Genomic DNA, 26,445 nt, shown 5'->3' with positions numbered 1-26,445 from the left:
ATTACAATGGATTAGTTGAGGAAAAAAAAGTCCACATCTTAACAGGCTCAAACAGTCAAAGCCGATTCCACGGATATACAAAAAAAAAAAATCCAGCAATCTACGGCACGCTGCTGGATCAACGCTAACATGCTTTAGCGTAGGATTTGTCAGAGGCACAATGAGCACGCGCTAATATGGCATCAAATACTTTTGCAAGATGACTGTGCTTCAACTTAATTGACCACATGCAGGATAAGATGCCAGTGAAAGGGAGAAGGGGAATAATTTCAAAGCTGCCGTGTTACAAGCTCAGTTCTTGAACAGAAGGGTTACAAGCTGAAAAGCCCCTGCTATTATATAGTCTTGAGCCTTTAGGGAGTACTTGAGGAAGTCATAATGAGACTTATCCCTATTTGATATATTCATAATGTATGAAAGCCCTTTAGGAGAGAATAGCTGTAGTAGTCCGTAGGCCTTCCAGTATAATAAAATAAGTTTCACAATACCAACCGTTTAGTTTGTTTCCCCCCCTCTTTTGTAAAACATGTTTATACAGTTCATTACCACCAAACAGCATTTTGGGCATCACCTCAAATTATCATTAAGAGAGGCGGCAATTAACACCCTAATGTGTACCCTAATCCAATTTGCTTTATGATCCACTAACTTATGCTTATGTTGAAACAGGCAATTTGCTTCCTTGTTAGGAGGTAAATGATACTGTCAAATTTGCATTATCTGTTTCACATCAAGGAAAATCTGAGACGCATTTTGAAATCAGTAATTTGTTTTTTTTTGTTTTGTGTTTTGTAATTTTTTTTTTTATGGCATACTCATCACAGTTGCCATTGTTCTTTTATTCTATCTTTGCATAGAACCCATTGATAATTTCTTAAAGATACCTTTTCAAGCCCGTCCTCCTTTAGACTGACGATGTCCAGGTCGAAGTCTGTGCGTAGACCAGTTGTCTTGTTAAAGGACAGTCTCCCCGTAAGACCATCCCAGTGGGACTGAAAGATAATATATTCACATATTTATCCCTATATCCATAGAAAAAGAATCTGTATTACAAACCTTATTTATGTAATTTGAAATACTGCATATAACTAACTAAACACCTCTACAACAGCATTAATATCATCCTGCAAGTGCTTCTAAATTTTCAAGTAATAATCCTCATTCGTTGTCCAGTAAGATTGGATAAAAGGTTTGAATTTAGCTCTGGAGATCATTCAGTTCATAAGTGTGGTGCTGTTGCATGACATTCCATTGTGTTGTTTATCTACTTGTTTGCCACAAGCATTGTTCTGTTTATATACTGTATGTTGACAATTTTACAATGTATTCTGACACAATAAAAAAAAAAGAAACAAGTTAAGACAGAGAAATGTATAAGTCCTGTCAACACAACACACTTTATCTTTCACTGAGAGCAAATTCACACCCACACACGCACAGACCAGAAGTACAAACATGAACCGTACAGGCTGTATTTCCTTTTTTAATTACATTTTACATCTCAACGCCTCCAACACATTTTCCCTCCAGACTACGGAGTTAATTAACAACCATTTCCTTTTGCTTGATTCCCCACGAGGGGGGGGGGGGACGACATATAACTGCCCCCTATTATGATTCCCTGATACCCGCCACCTCCACAGACGTGTGCACAGGCAAAGACTGGCACATGACGGTCTGTGTTAGGGTACAATCCTGTCCTTTTCAAACTCGCGCTAACGGAGTCAGCCATCTTTCAGCACTGATGAAACTAAGTCTGTTGGTTGTCACTGTCCTTGTCTGTTTTAGTTTTATCTTTTGCATTTGTATTGCAAGTTCAGTCATTGTGGGAGAATCCATTTTTCAAAATGTCATGCAAAGATTATTTTAATTGGCTATTGGTGTCACTTTAATTCAGTCACAGTCTGCGATGCAAACACTGCCTCTTTAATAGGTCTTGGTACAATGGGGTAATCAATCCTTGTGTGTTGGGCTGCAGCATTTTTCCTGATATTTAAAATCAAAACTGTGACAACCCCTACAGGCTGTAGCTGTCTGTCCAGCCGGTAGCTTGCCAGAATTTGTTGTGAGAAGATGGAAGCTTCAAGGAGAAATGTGTGGCACTCTCCTTTTCCAAACCCTCTCCTACCTCATTCCCTCTGGCCTGTTGCCATCGAGGTGGGTGGCATGTTCAAACAGCTTTAATTCAGAGAGTGACATAAATGCCTCAGTCATATCACATCCGCAGGGCCTATTCGACCTTCAGAACATGTCACACTCGTGTCTTGAGTAAACGTAAATCAGGCCTGAGTTTGTGCATTTCTAACCATGCACTAAAGTATGTTGGTATAAGGACAATAAAATGTCATAATATTGCCTTAAGTCAAGAACACATGTCTGCTTATAATACATCTTCATACGATGCTGTTTTTTTTTTTTAACAAGTTTCAAACATACACAATAGAATCTTTTTGGTTGTGAGTTATATGCAATACTGTTTTTTGCATATTTGACAAACAATCAGAGTTGCATGTAAAAACAGCATTGATCAAACAGTCAAACTGTGAGCAGAAGAGAAGGGGGAAATTAGCTTTTTCTCAACTAAGGTGATACCACTTGTTCATTTCAATGCTCACCATCAGTAATAATGTAACATTCACTTTAATAATGCAGATTTATAAATAGTATAATAAATGTGAGGACTTCACCTGACTTGCCCCTCAGTTTGCCAAATCACACACCAAAAAATGTTGCTTCTATTGCCTGGAAAATCCAGACTGACTTTATTTATGTATTAATATAAATACAAATAAAGGCAGTCTGGCATTGTGATGATACGAGACGATTTCAAAAAGGAGGGGCTAACGAATGCAGCTTGAACGAGAAAGAACCAATCAACGTAACACGGATGTGACGCACAAACAAATCGACCTTGAAGTCCATGTAGTCCAAACAACAATGGCATGCAGCCGCGGTAAATTATTACTGCCGTTTTTGTCACAAAAATCTGCGAATACATGGGGTACTCTCAAGTACAACACTTATTTTTGAAAAGGCTACGCAACAAAAGACTCCTTCTGAACGATTAGCGGTGTTAGGAATAACTTTGTTCATGTTTGTTTGGTTACGGGAGGTGCGCAGGTGTTTTATGGGTAATCCAGGCGCTGAAGATGACGCAGCATTAACTCCTGCCTCCCGTGCTATGATTGGTCGTACCAAACTTTCCCAGGAGGGAAATGCGATTCAATTCACCCAATACCAAACTGATTCTCCTGTATCTCCTAACATGGAGATAGGAGATTACATGGAGATTCAGTTTGGATTTTCCAAGCTATTGCTTCTATGCACTAAACAAGCCTGGTTCAAAAACCTAAGGCCTCATTCCACATAACTCATTCAGTAAGTCTTTTAAGTTAAGCAGATGCAGGGATTTTTTTTTTTTTTGAACGGCCTACTAGAAATACAGTAACAACTGTCAATTTCTCATTCAAGGATGCTATCTGCTGGTGAAGGAAACCTTTGGAAAAGCTACAAGCTGTGGCCATAGTAACCTCTTACACACCCACACTTTCAGGGCAGAAAAAGGTTCTACAAATTTTCTTTTAGAGTCATAATTCTCCCTCTTCTCATCACTGAACAAGGCTGCAAGCCAGGTCCTGCACTGAGCTTCTGACATCCTGGTACACAAGACTGGAGTGGGAGTAGCCACTGATGCCATGTATCCCAGTAATAGGTCACCCTGCATTCTTCTAGTCAACCGGATAGACTACATAAAAAGACGCAAACTTTCTCTCTGTACCCTTGAGGTGAAGGTGCAGGTCAGTGAACCTACAGTATGTAAGAGCCTGCTTACCTATTGTTTCCTCACTTCTCTCATGAGAGGCTAAGCACAGAAATTTGTGACATTTGAAGGTGGCCAGCTAAGCCACAATGGCAACCTACTCTGACTTTGGCCCCGGGGCCTCAGTGTTGTGGCAGTCTTGCTCTTTAGCATGACAATAAGGGGGGTGACACTGTATAGACGCATTGTGGCATCCTGATTGAGAGGGATGCTGCTATGCTATGAATGAGTGAGTAGGGATCAGGAGATCTACAGAGACACTCTCCCTCACTGTCATCACAGTAAAACCTGAGAGATCACCATTAGAAAACGAACAAACTGGTCACAAATGTGAATGTAAAATACCAACCGTGGTGATTAACAATTATCCCCGAGCTTAATAGGAAAGACAAAAAAGCTTTGGTGGTTCAAACCGTGGATGATAAGTTATCATCCATTTTGCTAAAGAAAAATGGATGAAAACAGGCTTTAGATCTGCCCAGTTCCCACAGATGATGGATCCTGATTAGAGGGCATAGAATGCGTAAAACACAGTAGGTCTCGGAGGTTAATGATTTAATTTCGCAATAATGTGAGTAATTATATGGGGGGTGGGAAGCAAATGGAATTCCTGTCATTTTTAACACTTCCAAACCACACCCAAGACAAATACGAATGATTTTGCAGTTGGAACAAATCAAGATACAAGCAGTAGCATTTCTGCGCACTTTTAATCTGCCATTTTGCACAGGCTTGTTTTTGTATTCTGAGGCACTGTCAGACTCTCATGTTAGATGAAATAAAAGCCGATTACACAAGTTGTGCTTTCAAAAGGTTACAGTACATGCTTTCTGGAAAATAGGTTATGAATAGAGAGAATTTATAAAGCTGACAACAACATTGCTTTGATGTGTCTATCAAGACTTGGCTCACTTTGTATGTGGATATGATTGATTTGCTGGGTAAATATCTAAGTCCCCAATGACTACATGGTCTTCACGCCACTCCTGTTGTCTCATTCACCATTCAGTCAGTATGTACCAATATAAATAACCTAAATCAAATAGCAACAGGCCAAAGGTGCCCCATCACCTCTTTGATGAAACTCATGAAGCGTCCTCCAAATCTCCAGGGTTTGTGGCGGTGGCACTGCAGTGAGTTTACCGTCATCTGTGGAGCATGCTGGTAGGAAACGGATACAATGTGGACTGCATCATAGGTCAGAGCTGCATCTGTCTGGAATAAGGGGTGAACATTATTTTAGCTGAAGTGAGTCACAATTAGTCCTTCATTCACAGTGATACATGAAGCTCCAAACCAAGAGATCTATTCTTTTTTTTCTTATGTCATCCCTATGACACTGAGAAGTAAAGTTTCAATTATATATGACATAGGAGCATCTGGTGTGGTTTTTGATTAATAATTCAATACAAACCCTTGTTTTGACTGGTTGACACTCCTAACTAAAGTACAGTAAAAAATAAATATAGTGACTGTAGATTTTTTGGTAGCGCATTCATGCTTTGAACATCCTGCTCGAACTGATCCCAAGGAATTGTACTGAGATGAATTCTGGACTGTGTGGGCTAGTTGAGGAAGCAAAAGCTGCTATTATTTTCCTGGAAATATACTGAGACAATGGTGCATGAACCATTATAAACTCCATATATGAACGAGGATGGCCATGAAGGGATGCATTTGAACGGCAAATAAAAACGTGCAAGGGGACTTCAGAGCGTTCAGAGGATATTCATTGCGAGAGCGCTTTATAAATGATCTTCACAACGTTATATCACTCATGTCTGCAACTTTGAAAGCATTATTCATCACATTGTGCTATTCTGATCCTGCTGTCAGCATGCCAGAGCAGAAGGAAGATTTTATTTTATTTTTTCCCAGACAAGGCGGTATTTTTCTCCTTTTCAGTCACTCAGGTTCAGGGATCTTTGCTCATTGTATCCTCAGCTACTCAATTGCATTGAGTGATAATTAAAATAATTTAAAAAATGGCTCGCCAGGGTGTTGTTTCTGAGGTCACATTTATACCTAAATGATTTAGTGCATTGTTATTCACGCAGCTGAAGGATTTTTTATTTATTTTTTTGTCACAAATATAACAGACAAGATAACAGATGGCATTGAAGCGAACAAAATCTCAGGACTTTTTCTTTTATAAATATATAAAGTACCTGCGGCCATACCACTTTTAAAATGAACGGAAATATTCATCTTTCCTATTCAGCATTTAATCTGTAGCTGTTTTGTTCATGCTTGACTCCTAGCCTGAGAGAGTGAGCTGTTAAAGTTGCACCTAATAAAGAAGGTTATGTACTTGTTATTGCTGAGGTAAAACTATTTATTACTGCTTCATTGGGGTTAAAACTATTCCTTACCAAGAGCTAAAGCCATACTAGATATATATGACAGAATCTTACACACGTTTTCTATTTATGTTGGCATTTTAAGATTTGACATTAAATGTGGCACGGAGTAATAAACCATACCGTCATGATTCCCTCCAGCAGGCCGGAGTCAGGTTTAGGTGGTATCTGTCTTTCCATTGACCATTTCTCCACAATAGATGAAACCTGAGGATTGTCCACATTAAGAATGCGGAAGCCGGTCATGTTGACGCCACAGAAGCGATACGGCTCCAAGTCGATGGCCATCAGGTCCTTTGGGGAGACAGAAGTAATAAAAGATGGGTTCTTATTTAGTGTGGTAGCACTGGGCACATTTGTTACATTATTTCTCCTGACATAAAGAGAAAAACACAGCAGTTGATTAATGAGTATATTAAAGTGAAAGAATAGAGAAATACAATACTTTTCAACGGCGAATCAGGAGATTTAAGCACTAGCCATGTCTGTGTTATAAATGAATTCTAAAAAGGCTCTGGTGGCAGAGTCATTGCTGGCAGATCCTTTTAGAATTGACAAATTGTTATTGTTTTTGTATCTACGTAATAATAAAATGCACTGCAGAAGGTACAAGCTCATGATATAGTTTGCCATTCTCAATCACAATCTTGGGGGGGGGGGGACTCACTAATAGTGCAGTTGTTTTATTTGGGAAGATTCTTATTCATGTTCGTGCCTCACAAAAATTAAAGAGCAAGAGAGAAACACACCCATTCTGTTGGATTACATTAATAATTCAACACTTAGAATCCCTTGGCAACTTCTAAGCAAAAAGCAATTCAATTTGAGCCACTGTAATTTCTGGGGCAGCCATTGTAGCTGAAGTGTGAAGTCACATGTTGACACATGTCGTGTCGGAATGGGCCAGGGGGCTTGGAAAAGACATTTGGATGAACATAGATATTTCATTAGCACCCTGTGGGGTTAGTGCTGGGGGAATGAGAGCGTGTAAGACACTTACTAAAGAACGGTCGTCGTAAGTCACTGAAATATCTCTCCTCTTTTTCTCTCTTTCCCACTAGGATGCAGTACAGTGCTTTTCTTTTACACAGGGAGATCAAAGTAAATCGCTGTTGTTCTATATGACATTCAGAAACGCTTAGTAAAATAGATCAGGTTACAGGTTTCTTAGCTTTGAAGTTAGGAATACAAACTAACTGGGACAGAATTGTTTGTTTAATACAATTCATCTTTTGTGACATCCTCATTTCTGTTCAGGCATTTTGGGGAGTCAGAAAAGCAGCTTGTTCCAATTACAAGTTCACTTTTTTCCCACAGTGCTCCCTTGTACACACACGAGTAACACAAACACAATAGTATCTTACACTAGCATTACACTGAAATCTTCACCCAGAGAACACGCAGCAATATTTCTGAGCGCATACAGAAATGTGGTGGTGGTGGCAAATATAATAAAGTTCTTAGCTTTAGGTTCTCAGAGAGGGCTACGGCAAGTCGAGAGCTATGACAGGCTAATTTCAAAGGACAAGGAAGTTATTACCCCATAGTACTCTGCTGTTGCCTTTTCACGCTCTAATAAGTTGGCGTTTCCTTCACCTCAGAAGATAAAACACAGACATCAGTGGATTCCATCGAGAGGAAATTGTATTGCCATGTACACCATGCAAGTATTCATCATTCTGGATCAAATCAAGCCACCAGGTATAATCTTCTTAATGGTGTGTCTATCAATATGACAGCATATTGCAGCTTTAGATAGATACCCCATTCTGATTCTATAAAGATATACCGCCTTCATGTGAAAAATATTGTTGCTGCAGAAAATCGTATCAAATGAAAATTTTTAAGTTAATCCTCGAGTAAGTATCTTGCCGCACAAACTGCGGGGAACGGTCACACTTACACACAGAAGCCGGCGCACGAGCAATAAAAAGGAGTTTTAGATTCCCCCATTAAAGCAATAAACATGCTACGCAAACATGACACATGGCAGAGCGATGTCGTTGCCACGCTGTCGAGCGTGAAAGATGACACACATCATGCCTGGACCTCTATGTCATGTTGCATTATCACAGCAGACGGGCCAAGTCTGGAGAGACAGTGAGTGTGAGTGCACAAGAGAGGCAGAAACGGAGACAATAACAGAGAGTGAAAGGAACAGCACACAACATGCTGGTATTCATTCCCATTCAGTCTGTTTGTCACCCAGATAGCCAGGGTCGCAGCGGAGAGCAGCAATGGCTCCCTGCTGGGTCTGCTTGTGCTAGTCAGACGAGATCATTTTTTTCCCAGAGTGAGAGCTTAAGATGCTCAAGATGGGTTGTAGGCAGTTACACACCTCGGTTAAACATGCGTGATAGTATAAAAAAAACAAGTTATTTTAACGTGTAAATATTAATTATATGGTCATCCATAATTGTTTTAGTCAGTCTCAGTATTTTGGCCCTAAGCTACTCCAAATGTGACACTGGCACAGTAAGTAAATGCAGCGCTTTATTAATTTTTTATTCATCCATTAAATGTTGCCTCTGAACATAATCCAGTCAGTGATTACATTTCCACCACAATGGAGTTGGGAAAAACAATTTAGTAATACAGTATATGAACAAAATTTCTATGAGACAGAGTAGGACACAGACAAATGGAAGGATCTCACTGTTGTCAAGTCATTTCTGGTTTGGTTTTGGTGGGATTATTTCATACCATGTGACTTCTTCACTATACCAACTACAGGTATATGCTATGAAAAGCAGCAGTTGTTTCTCATTTCCTTCAAAAAAAAAAATTTGTTATATTTAACTCATGTTCACTTAATCAACCCTGATTAGGGTCTGGAATCAGTAATTCATTTGTGGCTGATTGTGGCTGTTGCTGATTGAGAGATATCAGGTTAAGATTCACATATTTTAATGTTGCTGATGGGGTGCTTGCATTTCACTCACATTTTGCGTGTTTTCAGTTATTTATTCAAATTTGATTTATTCACCATATTAATAACATTTCCTGGAAGAGCTCATAGAGGACGATTTTTTAGTTTACTTTTCTAAGTTGGAAGTCACATTCAGTGTTGAATCTCAATCTGTTGTTTTGTGTTTTTCAAAGGCTTCTGTTGATTTTGACTATAAAGCAGAGTGTTTACTACAGCAAACCGAAGTCTACATTATGCCTCTGGCTTCTCAAACAAAATTGATGCTATGGCCTGGATCCAAACTCCATTGGCAATTAGCCACTATTCATCAAAAACTCAAGTGGTGGGGAGATGAGAACAAACGAGACTCTATTTGCATTAACAAGCATGCTACATTACCAGAGTGGTGAAGATATAGTGGTAATACTCTGTCATCATCCCCATGGTCTGGGCCTGGAAGGATACAGAGACAGAAGATGGGAAAGAAAGGTGTGAATGAGCAGACACAAGATAGATTTTTTTTTTTTTTTTTTTTTTTAAAGAATCAACAGCACCGTCAGAACAAACAGTGCTGAAGGAGTGTACAAAGACTTTTATCTATAAATTTCAAAATGCCGAGGTTTTAATGAGCACAGTGACTGACATGCTGTTCATTTTGTGGGCATGATTCTGCCATCACTTGCTCGGATTTCTGCACCATATGTGGTCCGCAGAATTACCGAATGGCAACTGTACTTGATGCTTTTCTATGCATTTAAATGGTTTTGGAATGGCTCGGGGCATGTGATGTTATCCAGGCAGAGAAGAGCGCCTTCAATCAAAAGAGCCTGGTAATCTTTGCCTCGTATCCAAACACTCCATCACTGCCACTTGTTTCTCTCCATCTACATTCAAAGGCACCACATTCCCATGGCGACTATGCTTCCCATTTAATTGTACCATCTGTTGTGAAAAAACGCCAAGGTTATGTAAATAAGATGTTAAGCTTATGTGGTGTGGAGGCAAATTTGCTTCCGCGTCTATAGACAAAGCCAAATACATGACATTGAAACTTTGTTTCATGTTTTATATTGTAAGCAGGAGTTTTCATTAGTGAATGCCATTTTTACTTTTTGTTTTTTTTCATTGCTGCACAATGATAAGCCATAATTTTGCTAGCTTTTCTAGTCTTCATCAGCCTCTTTATTCTATTTTATGTTTTTGGTAAGCTTCTAAATGTCCCCAGTTCCATCATTAACAGGGCCAAAATTTTGAAATTATTAACAAGAACATTTGACAAACAAGGACAAAGTTAGTCCTTTTAAAATATAATTTGAAAAATGCAGTAGTGCACATTTTTTCTCCCATTTTTTCCTGTCCAGTGTGAGAAGGACTATAAGTTGGCAGAGGCACCTTGAGTGCAAGTGAACTTGTCAGAGCAAAGACAGGACCGAACATGTTAAGGATCATGGCATGGCAATGGAAAGATCCCAAGGACATAATACAGTGCATCAGCAATGACGTTCAAACCCTTTTAAAATTCAGTTACATCTATATTGTAGGAGGGGGAATCTAAAGCAAGTCTCATTACACATAAATTCAATGCCTCTATTTACTGTCTTAGATTGAAGCAGTCGTTTGGTATATTGGTCAGTGGAGCAGTGTGCAATATTAAGATTCTGTAGGTCTGCAGACAATAGATATGATAAAATATCCATTTTTGAATACATTCCAAATGTTGGACTTGACGATTACACATAATTTTTTTCAGATATTTTTATTCGAGTACTTTGGGAGCACGGTGATGCATTTGCTTGCAAGGTTCTGGGTTCGAACCTGCTTGTCAGCTGTATCTTATATGGAAAATGATAATCAACATTAATTTAATCAGGTAATTTTTAGTTACATTTTTAAACAACAATGCCCTGCATTTGCTGGCTCCGTCTTATCAAATACCAACATCATTGGTGACATTTTTCAGCCCAAGCATTAATTGCAGAGTAATCAATAATGAATGTAATCATTAGTTCTCCCCTAATCTACATTGAATGACTGTGATGGACAGGCAAAATGGCCCTGTTGTGTCGAATAAATTCTTAATAAAGTAAATCCTCACAATTTGATTTTATCTAGAAGGCGTTGGAAGAAAACACAGTCCGGGTCTGTACTGTACTGAGCAGCACAAGCATTCACAGATGCACATTTGGGAGTTTAAGTGACCAGTGCTGCACAAAAAGCAGTCAGTGATGAATGGTGCACAAGACTCGCTTCTTTTCCCATATTTATATCTAAAAGCGTTGGTCGCTTCAGTCATGGAAGAGAACTGTCTGGAGCCTTTTTGCCTGAAAGCTCTTTCTCACCACTTGTCAAGAAGACGCTGATTTCTTAACGCAAGATGTGCAGAATGGCCACGAGCAAGTATATGTCACCTTAAATCTCAATAACTAGACAGGACTGAGTTATTTAAATAACTTTGGAGGAGATGATGCATTTGGTAAACATGCTAACAGATGCTGACAGCAAACTGAATGCAGGGGGGATCCACCAGCATGTTCCTGACATCTATGGAGCATCAGACCACCTACACATCCTCTACTCCCATCATCACACTGACAGCTCTTTGTTGACTGACAATCATTTATATCAAAACACACATATAGATAGTTTCAATTATGAAACATGATGGATCTCATTCTTGTGTTGGTAGTTAAGACAGTAGCTAACAGAATCAGATTGTGTAAATAGATTTTTATGGAAAAACAGCATGAGAGAAATTCATTTTTTGTCATCTTTGTAAATATTCAACTGGCAAAACCAAAAAACAAACAAACAAAAGAACACAAAGACTGTTTCTGCTTATGATTACAAAATAGAAAAACTCTATAATATATCCTCGATGGGTCTAAAAGTATATTTGGATTAATTTTCGACTCGAAATCTAATGCTGGATACTCGTTGGCTCACTTTGAAGGTGGGCTGTTGCAGGCTATCGTAACAGATCAGAGAATTAACTGGTATCAGCGAAAGCAGTGTGGAACAGTAGCATATGCTTTTATTTGAACATCTGACAGTACGTGCATCTATAACAGCCTCACACTAACCTGTTTCAAAATCTGCGCAGCCATGTGATGACTGCAGTCAAAGATGATGCGGAACTCCCTGCTTCTCTTCATTTCTTTGAGAAGGGGCCTCGTGTCCTGTGTGTCGAGAGGAAGCTGACGGATCTTTAGTCGGATGTTGTACCTGGATGGGGCCATTATCAGCTCCTGTAGTCTTATAAGACCTTTTAAAGACAAGAAATAGCACAAGTGAAGTCATGCCTTTTCATGATTTCTTGTATTTTCACTGCAAGTGAAAGTCTGTTTACCTGTGCTGTCATCATATACAACAGTGGCTGTTTTCCATTTGAGAAACTGCACCAGGTCCAGGATAGCGTAGCTTAAGGACGAGTAATCTGGGTATAAATTGGCATAAAAGGAGTCCCTGTTGTCCATCGGGTGATGTTTCCACCGCACCTGGATGTGTGGCACTTCCAGGGCATTGCAGATGGACTGCACAGCATTTGACGATGAGCTATGTGAGGGCCCAAATATTGCAACCACACCTAAAGACAGCTGGTCACAAGCTAGACAGGAAGAAGAGAGCACAACTTGAGAAGAAATTAAATCGTATTCGGTCACAGTGTAACACAGTCTCTACAAATTATGTTCTTATACAACTATACGGCATTTTCAATAATACTTGGAGAGGATTTTTTTTAATTTCTGCCAGATTATGTTTGTTGTTAATGTATCTCAGATACATTTCTAGTCAACATGTCTCTGCCATATATTTTAGTACCTTTTCAGTCAACCAATGAGATGTTTGATGATATTATGAAAGAGCTGTATTTTAATCCAAACCATAATATTTTTCCTAACCCGAATGAAGTAATTTTAATGCCTACACTAAAAGTGTCAAACAAAATGTGATTTTTGTTTTTCCATTAAACATGTGAAAACTGAAAGTAAACGTGAGAAAACAAAATTGCAGTTTAAGAATAATGGCCTCTCATCCATGGATCTTTGTCTTCTGGGTGAATGTCTGGTGTCTGCTTTATTCCTTCATCCTACCCTCCAACATTCAGACTTGGATGCTGTCACATGTAACAAACTGTAATTTATTTATTTATTTTTTTAGAAAAATTTACATTTACCTCAATGTAAAGGAGAATGTAGTTTAGTTATACAGGAGCACAATTTTGTAGAGACGGTTGCATAATAGTAAGAAATCTCAATAACTTAAATATAGAACATAACTAATTGTATGGCAAAAACAAATTTACTAAACTGCAATTGTTGTTGCTTTTGACCAACCAGATTCCTGCTTTCATCCACAGTGTGATGACAATCACAGAACAAATCACTCACCTTTTCTTGATGCCTCAAAGCTGTCATAGATATTAATCCTCTGTATGTCATATGTTAAAGTTGTGTTTGGCAACAAAGTCCTGTTTCTGTTAATATTATTGACAGCAAATTTAAAGGCAAGCTCCTCTGCGCTAACAAGTGAAACAGGTCCGTCTGTTTGTTCGAAAATCCCACCTGAAAAACAGAAGAGAAAGACCTGTAAGGACCATGACAGTTGTTCTCAAACATAATCACAGGCACACGGAGAAACACAGTATCAGGTAGGACTAAAAGGAACAAAATATTGAGAGGCATTTGCACCGAGGACTAGCAGTGAAGGGAGCAGTACACATTACACGAGGTATTAAATTTGCTCAGCAAACATGGAGCAACCCTCTCCATTTTCAGGGAATGGTGAAAAAAACCCAATATCAGCTTTGAAGTCGAAGGCCATAATGGATTTAAGGACTGTGAGTGTGTGTGTTTGTGTGTATGTGCCTGTGCTTGTCTGTCTATTCCATCAGGGCAGCAGAGAGTCTCAGGCTCTTGTCTCTCCATTAAGATATCCTTTTATTTCACCTGAATACTACATTGGTGGAGCAGATAACTGGAGTTTGGCACTCTTCTTTTACATAAAATTCAAAGGATTTTTTTTATTTTATTTTTTTTTAAGATAGCCTAGACTGCTGCTCAAAACTTGAAAAACATGTCTATATGAACATCAAAGTAAAGTATTGCTTTAGATGGTGGTGTGTGCCAGTCTATCAATCCTGAACTCCACCCTGTGGAGTTAAAAAAAACAAAAAACTTTTTTGAATATTGTTCATATTCCTTCTATAGCCAAATAACTAGTACAACGGAACTTAAACAATCATAGAAAACTTTTAGATTAGATGTAAAAGGAAATTATACGTGTAGCCTTATATACTTTGTATGAAGAGTGTGGATAAATCTGTGGAAAGTGTTGTATAATATCCTTAAAATGAGCTTTCTATAGCCTGAGAAATGAACTCTGATAATGTCATAGTGATGTCACTGGGGTTGGCTTGACTCGGCCAGAAAACCGAAGGCCCAATCCCAGTTGGTCCTAAACCTCACTCCCGTATCCAGTAATTCTTTCCTCAGAGTATCTAATTACATTTAATTTCATGCAAATTTGTCATTATGGACACTCAGCCATACAAGTTGTAGGGTATCGTTGCGTTAGTTACTTCATCCTTTTCATTGAGATCGATATGAGAAGCTAATCCCACCAGCCGTCCGAGCCAATTCTTGCTCCATCTAATGCTCTAAGTTCCACATTTTGTATGTAATTGGTAAAATAACAAACATTACATATACTGTCAAATATAAGACAGCAAAGTCCCGCTGTAAGTCGGCTATAGCCTTCAAGAAGACAGTTTCGACAGCTTCTTAAAAGATGCCTGCAGGAACATCAGCTTATAGAGAGACTTGCTCCTCCACCTCCACTCTCATCATATTATCTGTTTCAGTAACAAAGCAAAATGTCTCTGCCATCTTTTGTCAATTCTGGGGATGAAAAAAATGTACACTGTCATCTAAAGTTACAAATGTCTGTACTTAAGTTTAACTTTTATGGCCATCATTTGAGCTATAGAGACAACCTTTCAAAACCACTTTTTCTGTGCTGACATCGCGCACTTCTAAATGAAGCAGATGTCTTTAAAGTTATTTCTGCTGCCTGCAAATGCATGTTAGAGCTTAACTGTTGATAATCACTTCTCATTTCTATTTGTGCTTCAATCCTCTTTGGAAAACTAAATGGCATCAGGGCAATATTTGGTAAGTTTTTTGAGAGTATTTTGAGGTACCTATTAATTTTATCCCATATACTATTATTGGACATTGTTATGTTATTAAATTTTCCGCACACAATGCATCTGGTTGGTTTGATTAAGTACATTTTTGTAAATTTTCCTTCCTGAAACTAAACAAGCTCCCACAAATATCTAGTACACAATGATGGAAAGAAGAGAAAAACAGATGTAAAAGCTGAAACCCTGAGAATGTTTGAATTGTCTGCTGATGGACAATTCCATTGCTCCTTTTTGATTTCAGAAGTAGCTTAATTCTATTGTAGGATACGAGATGTTTGTACATTGCACGTTGATACTGCCTTCAGTGGGAGGGAGGACTCTTTTTAAAAAAAAAAAAGTTTCTTTTCATTATTTAAATTGGTGTAAACTGTAAATGTATTTGTGTATGTATAAAATAACCATTGTTAAATGGTAAAAAGCAGAGAACAAATATGCAACAAAGCTTTCATTTAATGGGACCAATGGGACAGAAAGAGCATATGATGTTTTATGTGTTTTTCTTTTTGCATTTTGGTGTGTTATTTGTGTTTTGGATTTTTGCATTTCCATGGCCTATCACACAAACACTGCCTGACAGCCAGGTATTACTTCACTAATCCTCGAGAATAACTGGTTGCAGAGAGCTGAGCTGGAAATAGCACCTGTGACCGGGTGATGCCCCTCAACAGACCCCGAGTGCCTGGATCAGTGAATCATATACCTTTGTTGCTGTGGGCAGAGTGGCAATTCTGGAAATCGTGCTCATCTTACTATTTATGACTCAAAGCCTCCCTGGATAGCGAGGGGACGTGATGCATAAACCTGCCCGGTGGAATGCGTCACATTAAAATAAATGAATCCTTCCATTTCATGGGGAAATCTCATTAGAGTACATTAAGTAATTGCTGGAGTATATAGTAATTTGACTGTTAAGAGGATAAAATGTGCATTGCTCAGAAGCACTCTAACAAATTTAATAAACAGGGAGAAACCTGCTCCCTGGGAGGAAAATCCTGCAGATAATTTGCTTTGCCCTTTTCAGAAATCTGCTTTAAGCACAACAGCAAGGCTTAATGCACAAGACCTCCCATAACTCTGTCAAATAAGGGAAAAGCACTTCTTTTTAGTATCATACAGAATTTACGCTAATGATGCAGGGATCGGAATATTTTGGAACATGTTTACAAGTTCCCATTTGAACGACGACACTGAATGTTCGTTAATGCAGTGGGCTTGTGCAAATTGAGATGCATGAATTTCCGACTTGTTCTACTGAATCTCAGTCAAAAGGCTTCAAATTAGCATGTATCCAACAGACAAGCACACAAAGGCCTTTAATTAGTCTCTAAGGTCCTACCACAATATATAAATCAGCCACTAATTGCATCTGTTTCCATAATTTGTCCTTTGAGGACTTTGTGGATTGGCTGCATTCAAAAGCCACAGACTGATGTACGTGAAGAGGAAACGTTTTTAACTTAAACTGAAAACTACACCTGAAACTAGAACACCAAACTTAATGGCATATCATCAGAAAAAAGAAAGACAGCTAACAGTGCTACTGTATATTTAAAAAAGCAAAAGTAAAACTGGCAAGACAAACAGTGGTTACGTATGTTAATAATTGTCACTGTGTCCAAGTTTTTCCTAATGTCTTAAGTTAGAAATGTGCACTGCTGGAACACACTTCTGCTGCTCATAAAGTTTATGTTGTCATAATAGGTTGTGTCACTGTGGCTTACAACATCTATTTTAACCTTTACAGATTTGCAGATTGAGTTACACTGGGAAAAGCTATCAAAGAAATCCAAGGGGTCATACATAATGGCACGTAACCTGGCAACAATCCAATAAGAAAAAGACAAATCCGCTTGTTAACTGTTACATGGAATATCTATCAACATATGTCAATCTAGTATTAAATATTGATAATGGAACTTGCTTAACAATACTAATGCTAACAAATAAAGGCATGGTAAGTTCATCAGACATTATTATTTAACCTATTATTCATCCATTAAAACATTGGGCTGCATGCAAATGACAGCCTCTGGTAATGTGTGGTGTGAATGAAAAAACTGAGTTGAATTGTATTCTTAAATAGAAGCTGAGGGTACAGAGGGGTCTGCAGGGCCTAAAGCAACTGACAGAGACATGCTGCGCCGAGTCAGAATCAGACATTTCACATTTCAGCCGTACATGCCCTAACAAAAATCAATGTTGTCGCATGAAAGCCCCACATGTTATGTACCCGCAAACAACATGGGCAAATGCACAAGCCTAAACCCACCCTCTGCTGTTATGGAGTGGCAGACTGCCTGCAAGCCAGCTTAGCTGCTTTGGTTGGAATCATTCTGGGTGTGACTGAAAATACTTGTCTGTATCATCTACTGCATTTACGGACTTTAAGAGTGTGATTGGGGTGACAGAATGACAAAAATGAAACGGCAAAATGGAATACTAGCAGGGGTGCTATGTTGGTTTTTTGTTGTTGTTGTTTTATTTTTATTGGTTTGCTGGCTTTACTGCATTATGTTAAAGTATTTCTTTGTCTAGTTTGTCAGTGAAATTGTTAAATGTTAGCAAATCTCTGCTATGTTGCTGCACCCATTTTAATTCTGCTGCAAGGTGAAAAACAGTCCTACCTGTACTATGGTTTTTCTTTAAATTAATTACCATATTGGGTAGAGTAAGCCCAGGCTACAGCAACAGTGTCAAAATAGCGTTGGTAGGAATTCTTTTGGTGGAACATTTGCATGCTGAGAAAAGAGCACTGGCATAAACATGGTTAATTCAACTGAAGAACCAAGTGAGCCATATTATTTTCTGTAGCGACATGAATATTGAAGAGGGAAAGAAACGTGCCAAGTAACACGTGCATTGGAAATGGCATAGTTACATGCACAGAACAGAAGTACAGAAGTCTAAATATAGTATTTACTTGGTAGGTAGGAAGTAAATCAATCTAATTTCAAAGCCACTGTGTGATAACATGAACTCATTTATGCACCTCACTGGTATTTTGTTTTTCCAGCTATTTGTCATTCAATTGATTGCATTTAAATCCAAGATTAGAGAAGTAATATTGCTTTGTAGCGCAGTGTAAATATCATTGTCTATGAGAAGGCGTTTCTCTATGTCCTCAGAACAATTACACAACAACACAACCTAAATACCGACAGATGAGAATCCATTGTCCCAAGTAATCACAAAGCTTTGCTTTTTAAACGAAGAAAATCCACCATCTCTTCCTATGTTAAACAGCACACAGAAAGTCTTTTTTTTCTCTCTGTCCTTTAAAGCAATGGGTATGGGTGTTCAAAATAAATGCAGTAACTGCAATTTGAAAGCAATGCAAGGTCATTTTTGATATCTGCACTTTTTACAAGTAAGGTAAAAACTGTGATACCACTGCCCTTGTGCAACATGAAATTTGTACAGTGGGGAGGCAAGATCAATTACTTTTCTATTATTTTCTGCCGAGCAAGAATTTGACCTTACTTGCAGCTACAACTAGCTATTTTTTTTTTTTGTTTGATTTTTTTTTTCTTTTACATCAGATGGACTTTACTGTTGGGACCTGTTTTGGTTATACAAATACAACAGCTTACATTAAGATTTGTTTCCATTCAAAGTCAAAACGAGTAAATAAAGAAGTAATTTTACTGTATACAAACAGAATACAAATTAATCTTATAGACAAGTTGTCATTCTGAATAGAATGCATTAGCATATGCTACTGATAACAGTTACATGGGTACCTGGATAAAGAATATGCTATTCATATTTTATTTTTATTGCCCTTCATTGTAGGCTGCACTGAGCTTGTTAAAATATATTCCTTGCTGCCAGACAAACCAATGCAGAAGCCCAAACAATAAAAGTAGCTCATTATGCTCTTGGATACATGTGTGCTCGCCCACTGCATTTCTGAGTGTTGCTCTTTTGTACTTTCTCTTCACTGGTGGGATTCCCAATCTCCCTGTGAATAGCTTTCCTGTCTCCCTGGATGTGCAACAGCACTCAGTTACACAATGATGGCAGCAAACAATGACCAGCACAAAGCACACATACACAAGCCACCATGAACATTTGGAAAGCCAGCCAATTTTGGGAAGAATATGTTCCTTCATAATTATGGGTAACAACACAGCACTAGGGACTAACTGTTATACAACACTGGGGCTAGTGGTTAAGTTAGCCAAGGCTGCATTTTCGAATACACGTAGCAAAAGGGAAAAAATAAAAAACCCAGGCCAGGAATCAGTTACATTTAATCAATGATGAGTATCATGAGAGGAAATTAAGGGTGCTGGTTAATTAATGGTGTCTGGCAGCATGTTGGCTCATTAGTTAGCGAAGCCACCTCACAGCAAGGCGATTCTGGGTTTGATCTTAGCTGTAGTTCTTCTCTGCATGTTCGCTCAGGTTTCCCCCCGGCTGCTCTGGTTTCGTCCGAACACATGCAGGTCAAATTAATCCAGGGCTCTATATTTACTGTAGGTGTTAATGTATTTGTAAGTGTTGGCCCAGAAACGGATCAGTGGCTTCTTCAGGGTGTTTTAATGTGTTTCTAGCTAATGCTTGAGTCTTTTTGTGACCCTTATCAAGGGGCTAATGAGCTAATGATTTAAAGTCTCAACTATTTAGTTCTTGAATCTTAGCATTAGAGAAACAAAACGGGCAAACAAACCCAAATGTCAAACTATGTCTACATACATCCCTGGTGTAAAATCGTCACATTGTAATCACACAGGCCACCATGCTGTGATACGCTCTGTGTTCGTATAGAATAATGACAGACAAATCCTCTCAAGGAAAATATAGACCGAGAGCTATCCAGTGCGTGTGTTGATTTACTTAATCCGAGTGTTAAGTGTTAGATTATAAGGGTCACTGCTGCTAATACTGTTTAATCTAAAACTGTGATAATGACATGCTGATGCTGGCACATGTGTTAAGCGCAAAATGCCGCAAGTGACTATTAAAAGTGTACAAGAGAGATGAATGAATTTTAATTACAGAAGAGTTATCTGGACCGTGTGTGTGTGTTCGTCTTGCATTGCAGTCATGCACATGTCACACTAAAACTGCATCGTACAGACTTATTGACTTAGTGTTTGTGTTCACTGGCAGCACAAATGACCGCAGTTAAGTTTAATGGCAGCTAATATGGATCCATCATTGTAGCCACAGCTATTCTGAGCAAATTATACTATACTAACTATACTCACGCAGGCTTCTTCCTTTTAAGAATAACTCACTTTTTATATGAATCTGTACAAACATACAGGAGCATCTACGTGCCATTAAACATGAACGTGTTCCTCAAGTGTAGTGATTATGCCAAAATGACACATTTATGCCATCATGTTGTGTGAACATCTGGTCACAATATTACTAATTCGTTTTGCAATCAGTACACTTTTCCAATGATATAAAATCAATTTTCTTTGTATCATTAAATCTAAACAGCTTCTGTCACTTTGATTCAAATGGTTTTTGTTTTAACTTAATCATATACTTTGACTTTAATGTATATAATGCAGTAATTGTGTATTTATTTACTGACATAATGTAGGGAATAGCAATCTTATTCAATACTAAGAGTCTCAGTGAAATTAACTGAAATCCTGTTGTACTGGGATAATTGTAACAAAGCAGAAAAGGAACACCAGCCTAATATATTAGCAACTTGAACCATGACGACAGTGAGGAGAAGTAAAGTTTCTCATTCACTGATACTGATGTGATCCCTGAGGCTTTCTGCACTGCCATGAAATATATGACTTAACATTTGAAAGAATAGCTTTAGCTTCTTTTTTTTCAGAACCATAACGATATCATCTAAGTGATATCCTGAACATCTGATCCATTAATTTCCCACTTCCACTATATGAGAGTCCATTAAAATGAATAGTTGTGTCTGTTAACAGTTAATAGCAAAGCTTGACTGACTGGCATGGAAATACTGATGTTAATGTGACCACTTTGTTTTACCTCAAAATATAAAGCAATGAACATTTGGTTGATAGTTTAAAATTTCTCCCAAGGTGCAAAAGTGCCATCTGGTCTAAATTCAAGAAACTTAATGACTAATCTGCTCTAAGTATGTAAAAAATCTTTCCAAATACAATACTAAGCTCTTGAAAAAAACGTAAAACCAACTGTTACAAAATTATAGACATAAAATGTCTGCAGTTTTTATAGGGGATTATTGTTTATTATTTGCATCATTGTGAAGACTATTGCAACTATAATGGATGAAACCATCTTTATCTGTTTGAAATATCAAGCAATAAACATCAGGTAAAATATTTCCCCAAAGATGAATCACCTTGGTGGAAGAAAAGTATATATTTATTCGCAGTGCAACGGGTTCACACACATACACACTATTGCTCCTTGCAGCACACTGTAGACAAAGCTTGCTTCCATGACTTGAGTCTCTCACACGCTGTCTCTCTGCTAAGCTGACTTGAATTAAAGCTTCTATTCGTCATTCAGACTGATTCATTCAGTTTCCATTGTTGCCTTAATGATGTATTTAACTTACTATTGTAACCACCAGTCACAAATAATTGTTTCCCCAAATGCCTCATAGCAATCCATTATGTAGAATGACTGTTTATATTTCCTGCTTTTGACAGGCTGTGCAGACAGTTAATGTACATTTTGCTATATTTTCTATAACTGATTTCTTGCAGTCACTGGATGCAATTCAGTGACTGCATTCACTGAATTAATGCAGTATTCAGTACCACTCCGGAAAAAAAAAGATATTCTTAGTGTTAAAAAAAAACATATTAGTAATTGATCGCTGCATGAATATGTTTTGGTGTATGGGGGAGATGATTCAGGTTCAAGGTTCTGTAATGTCAAGAGTTCTCCTGCAAAAGTGTCCTTTAGTCACGGTGGCTGTTTGAGGCTGTACTATATTAGAAGCATTTTTAAATAGTAGCAGAAAGAGAGAAATCACTGAAATTAGAAAACCAATAGGTAAGGCTTTAAAATGTAAAATCTGTGACAGTGCTTAGGTGTCACAGCATTTAGTCAAATTTGTAATATGTACAGCTGTCAAACTTCATAATATATTATCATATAGATTGAATTTGGGCTTTTAATGTTTGAATATTGAGAAAGGGTGTTTTAATTATGTTATTTCTCCCTGTACCTCACTGTCCATGTTAAATCTCCATTCAGCTCCAGCACAGCTGAGAGGCATTCTTATTTATTTGATACGATTAGTAGCACTCATGCAGCCCTATAATGTTGTGATATCTCCTCTGTCAGAGGACTGTCAGGTAACAACACATTTGTAAAATCTAATTTTATGCTCAAGTGGTTCTGCTTCTGCAATTTATCGCAGCTATCGCTCACCTTCTCTGCTGCTCGCTCCTGCCAGCTTTCTCTTTCTCCCTCTCCAGTCTCCACCCTCTCTTCCCAGCTTAGTGAGGTGTTTTGATCTCATTATCATTCCCAAACATTCACACCGGATAATCTGTCAGGGCGGGAGCCAGTGCTCTGCACCGTACAGGGCACCCTGGTCATGATTAGGGGTGTCGGGGCGTGCTTGCAATGAAAATACCATTTTTTTTTTCTTTTTTTAAGACTAAACTAGAAGTAATGGGTTTATCTTTCTTGCTCCATGCTAGAAAATCTTGGCTGTGTCAATTAGATCCGTTAGTAAGGAGCCTGAAACTGTATGAGGACAATTGTGGGACAACCCAGCACAGAAGGACACAGGATTGATTAGCCAAACCCACCGGCAGGGCTCGGATGCCCTTTTACAAACCACAAATCCCTTTCCAGAAACAGCGCACAATGCACAGTGAACCTCCATTAGACAATCCTTTTCCACAATGCGTGATACAAACAGCCACCTCTGCCGGCTGTGGCCTATTGTTATCATGGAGGTAAAGCCCTCCCCATGCTAAATCCTCACCTCACCGCCAGTTCAATCAAAGGCCGTGCCAGGAAAAACAGGGACCGAGACAATGGTAACTAATGCCAGGTGGATGTGGGCTATGAGCCGTGCCAAGCTACCTGTGTCCATCACCGTGCCTACCCCATCCATCTCCTCACCCGGAGCCACCTTTCTTTGTCTACATACGGTGGCAGAAAATATGCAGACCTGAAGCCTTGGCACCATGTCACAGTGGGACTTAAAAGTGGCCAACAGCACAAAAAAGATCCACACTGTGCATAAACAGCAGCTTTGGAAGGCGAATCCTCAATAATAAGTGTGTGTTTCTGTTTGCTGAGGAAGTGGTCTTACATAAAGATAAACACAATTGTTATCTATTCTATCCTTGGCAACATTTGGCAATAACCAATTTTAACATGACCCCAAACAAGCTTATTCACTAGCTATTCCTGCCTCTTGTTTCTCTGGTTTAAAAATGCAGCTCTCATACTGCGCTTTTTCTGTTTTGTCTTGTCAAAGAGCAACAAAAAAGCTTCTAGGCCTATGTAATACAAAAATAATAGAATCATAGATATACTATTATGATCGAGTCTTGTCTTTGACTTAAAAGAATGTCTTTAATCTCACCTAAACATGATACTCTGCCTGGAGATGATTCTTCACACACACCAGTAGTCATGCCTCATGCTGATTCTGCCATAGACTGCTCTAGACCGTCTTTTCGACGTATCTTTATATTGCCTGCAGCATTCATGCAAGTGTGAATAAACAATGGAACAGAATTGACTGTGCACCTGCTCACTTCAAATTCAACACATTAAGTCACACAACATAGAAATCTGCTGGCTGAACATTCCAAGCACCCTGCCCCTATGGCTAGAATTGAAAACATCAGTGACATTGGAGATTTTCCATATGCTGTATAAGGAAAAATGCAGTTGAATAATTGATTTATGCATGGCATAACATTGTTTATGCCACAGCAGTGAGTATACAGCATACAGCAAAAGAATAAAAGTGACAGGCCAGTGATTTATATTTGATGTGCTTTCAGAAACTAGCAAAAGTAAGTTTACTCACATTCAACAAATGACTATTTCCACTATCATTTTTTTAGAAAAAAATAATTAAAAACAAAACATTAATTCTCTTTTAACCTCTAACCTCCACATATTCTAATCTTCACAAAGTGCAAACAAGTAGACATATAATTATATGAAATGTAGCCTTTGGAGGACAGGAGATACAAGCTGAGTCCCCATAAACACACAAGTAGATCCACTTTCCCAGTCTGACCAGATGAGGGATCTACAGAAGTGTGCAAGAAAATGGCCTCTGCGTGGCAGGTAAGAAAGACAAAGAAAACATGAACAGATTAGAATGAGACTGTATTAATACAGACAATAGCACTGTGTGGGGAAAAAAAAAACATGGGTTCTTCACTGAACACATATGAACGCTTCAGTGAAATTTTTTAGTATGCAGGCTGTGTACCCATTTAGTGTCATTTCCCTGCACTGGTGACTGAAAAAGTCCTTTTAAAGGGGTGAAGTCATAAGCAACAAAGGCATGAAAGGCAGCATGAGTCAAACATGTGATTTGATTTAACCGAGGATACCAGGGTTCATGTCCCATGAGGATCTGTTACACTGTTAACTTATTTTCCCCCGCCTCCACGAAGTGGAAAAGGGGGATATAGGTTTGGCCTCCGTCCGTCCGTCCGTCCGAGATGAAGGGGACAGCTTTTCTCGGACACTATTACAGCTAGGATTACGAAATTTAGAGTGTAGCTTCACACCATGGACACCTTGATCAAGTTCGAAAATGAGACCTGTGCGATAATATTTAACAGAGTTATGGCCCTTGATCACTATTTTGGATATAGACTCATAAACATCACATGTGGCGGGGGATATTGATGACCATGTCGTCTTGTTTTGCTTATTTTTTATTGTCCTTTATAGTCACTGTCTGGTTAGGTTTAAGAACCAAAATTACTTGGTTAGGTTAAGAAAAAGATCATGATTTGGGTTTAAATAGACCATTTCACAATGGTAGTTGCTAGAGGTACGGACCCGAACCCGTAGCCTGTGGCCTACGGATACGGCACTTTCCATTTGCCAATCAGATACGCGAGATCTGGTCACGTGACTCCCGGTAGACGCTAGAGGTACGGACCCGTAGCATCGGTACTACAGGTACGGACCCTAAACCTAACCCTAACCTTAACCTTTGCTTACCTTTCAACAGTTTGCAGTGGTTAGCAGTTTCTTGACTCGCGAGACTCGCGTACGGGTCCGTATCTGTCTGGCAAATGGAAAGTGCCGTATCCGTAGGCCACAGGCTACGGGTATGGGTCCGTATCTGTAGACACTACCTTTCACAATGTCAAGCTCATGTTTCAAGCAAACCTTTCCTCTCTACCATAATCCTCTCCTTCTTTTCTTGATTCACAGAGAGAAGACTCTGACACATGTAATATATGCTAGGTATACTTTGCTGTCCAAAAACAAACAACGGTGAACACACCATCAGAGGACTTTCTACTGCGGTCTCGTGGCACCAATTTCAGATGTATAGGGATTTATATAGTCTACTGTGTTCATTGATAAATTATGCAAAAGGATTGCTGACCACACCCATGCATTCCTATGTGATGAGAACTGGGTTGCATTATTAATTTCAGTGAGACCAGTACATGAACACAGCAGCTAAGCCATTGCAGGTTTTAGCAACAACACAGGGTTGCTGGGCAAAAAACAGTAGAATCTGCATCCAATTTGAAGGCAACACAACAAATCACTTGTTCAAATGAATGCAAATGCACACATTTATGTTTATATTTATGAACAGGGTATTTTACACTTTACCTGGCACTCTCTGTAAAACATGTTCTGATAGATTTTAAACTGTTGAAACTTTGGCATCCACTATTACTCCAACTCCCCTTTCTAGACTGTATTCCACCAATGCTAAAAAATGATGTTCCTATAAAACTAAAAGGCATGCTTAATTATGGTTTGAATGAAAAATATTTTCTCAGACATTTGTGGCATCTAACAAACACATTACTGATCCACACAACTTTGCCATTTATTTCATCGCTTTACTGTTGCTCTCTTTCAGCTACCAAATTATATATTATCTCAGGAAGGACTTTTTAGCCAGAAAGCGGAGGAGAAGCATTACACCAACAGGCCTGTTGGAAAAAGATTTGTTTTAACCCAAACCATGATATTTTTCTCG

At 38.6% G+C, this 26,445-nt stretch overlaps 1 protein-coding gene across 1 annotated transcript in view; it reads right to left on the bottom strand.

The window, feature by feature from the left end:
- Positions 1-26,445, bottom strand: part of grik3 (glutamate ionotropic receptor kainate type subunit 3) — a 93,895-nt gene that overhangs the window by 25,143 nt on the left and 42,307 nt on the right. Inside the window, exons 2-8 of the mRNA XM_051956737.1 lie at positions 13,477-13,650; positions 12,435-12,692; positions 12,169-12,350; positions 9,488-9,541; positions 6,304-6,474; positions 4,892-5,035; positions 885-992 (exon numbers count right to left, since the gene is read on the bottom strand). Of these exons, the coding sequence (XP_051812697.1) occupies positions 885-992; positions 4,892-5,035; positions 6,304-6,474; positions 9,488-9,541; positions 12,169-12,350; positions 12,435-12,692; positions 13,477-13,650 (1,091 nt within the window). The remainder of the gene's footprint in view (positions 1-884; positions 993-4,891; positions 5,036-6,303; positions 6,475-9,487; positions 9,542-12,168; positions 12,351-12,434; positions 12,693-13,476; positions 13,651-26,445) is intronic.

This window comes from Acanthochromis polyacanthus, chromosome 12 (assembly GCF_021347895.1).
Source record: "Acanthochromis polyacanthus isolate Apoly-LR-REF ecotype Palm Island chromosome 12, KAUST_Apoly_ChrSc, whole genome shotgun sequence".
Classification (NCBI taxonomy): domain Eukaryota; kingdom Metazoa; phylum Chordata; class Actinopteri; family Pomacentridae; genus Acanthochromis; species Acanthochromis polyacanthus.
This window is presented reverse-complemented; position numbering and strand designations above follow the sequence as displayed.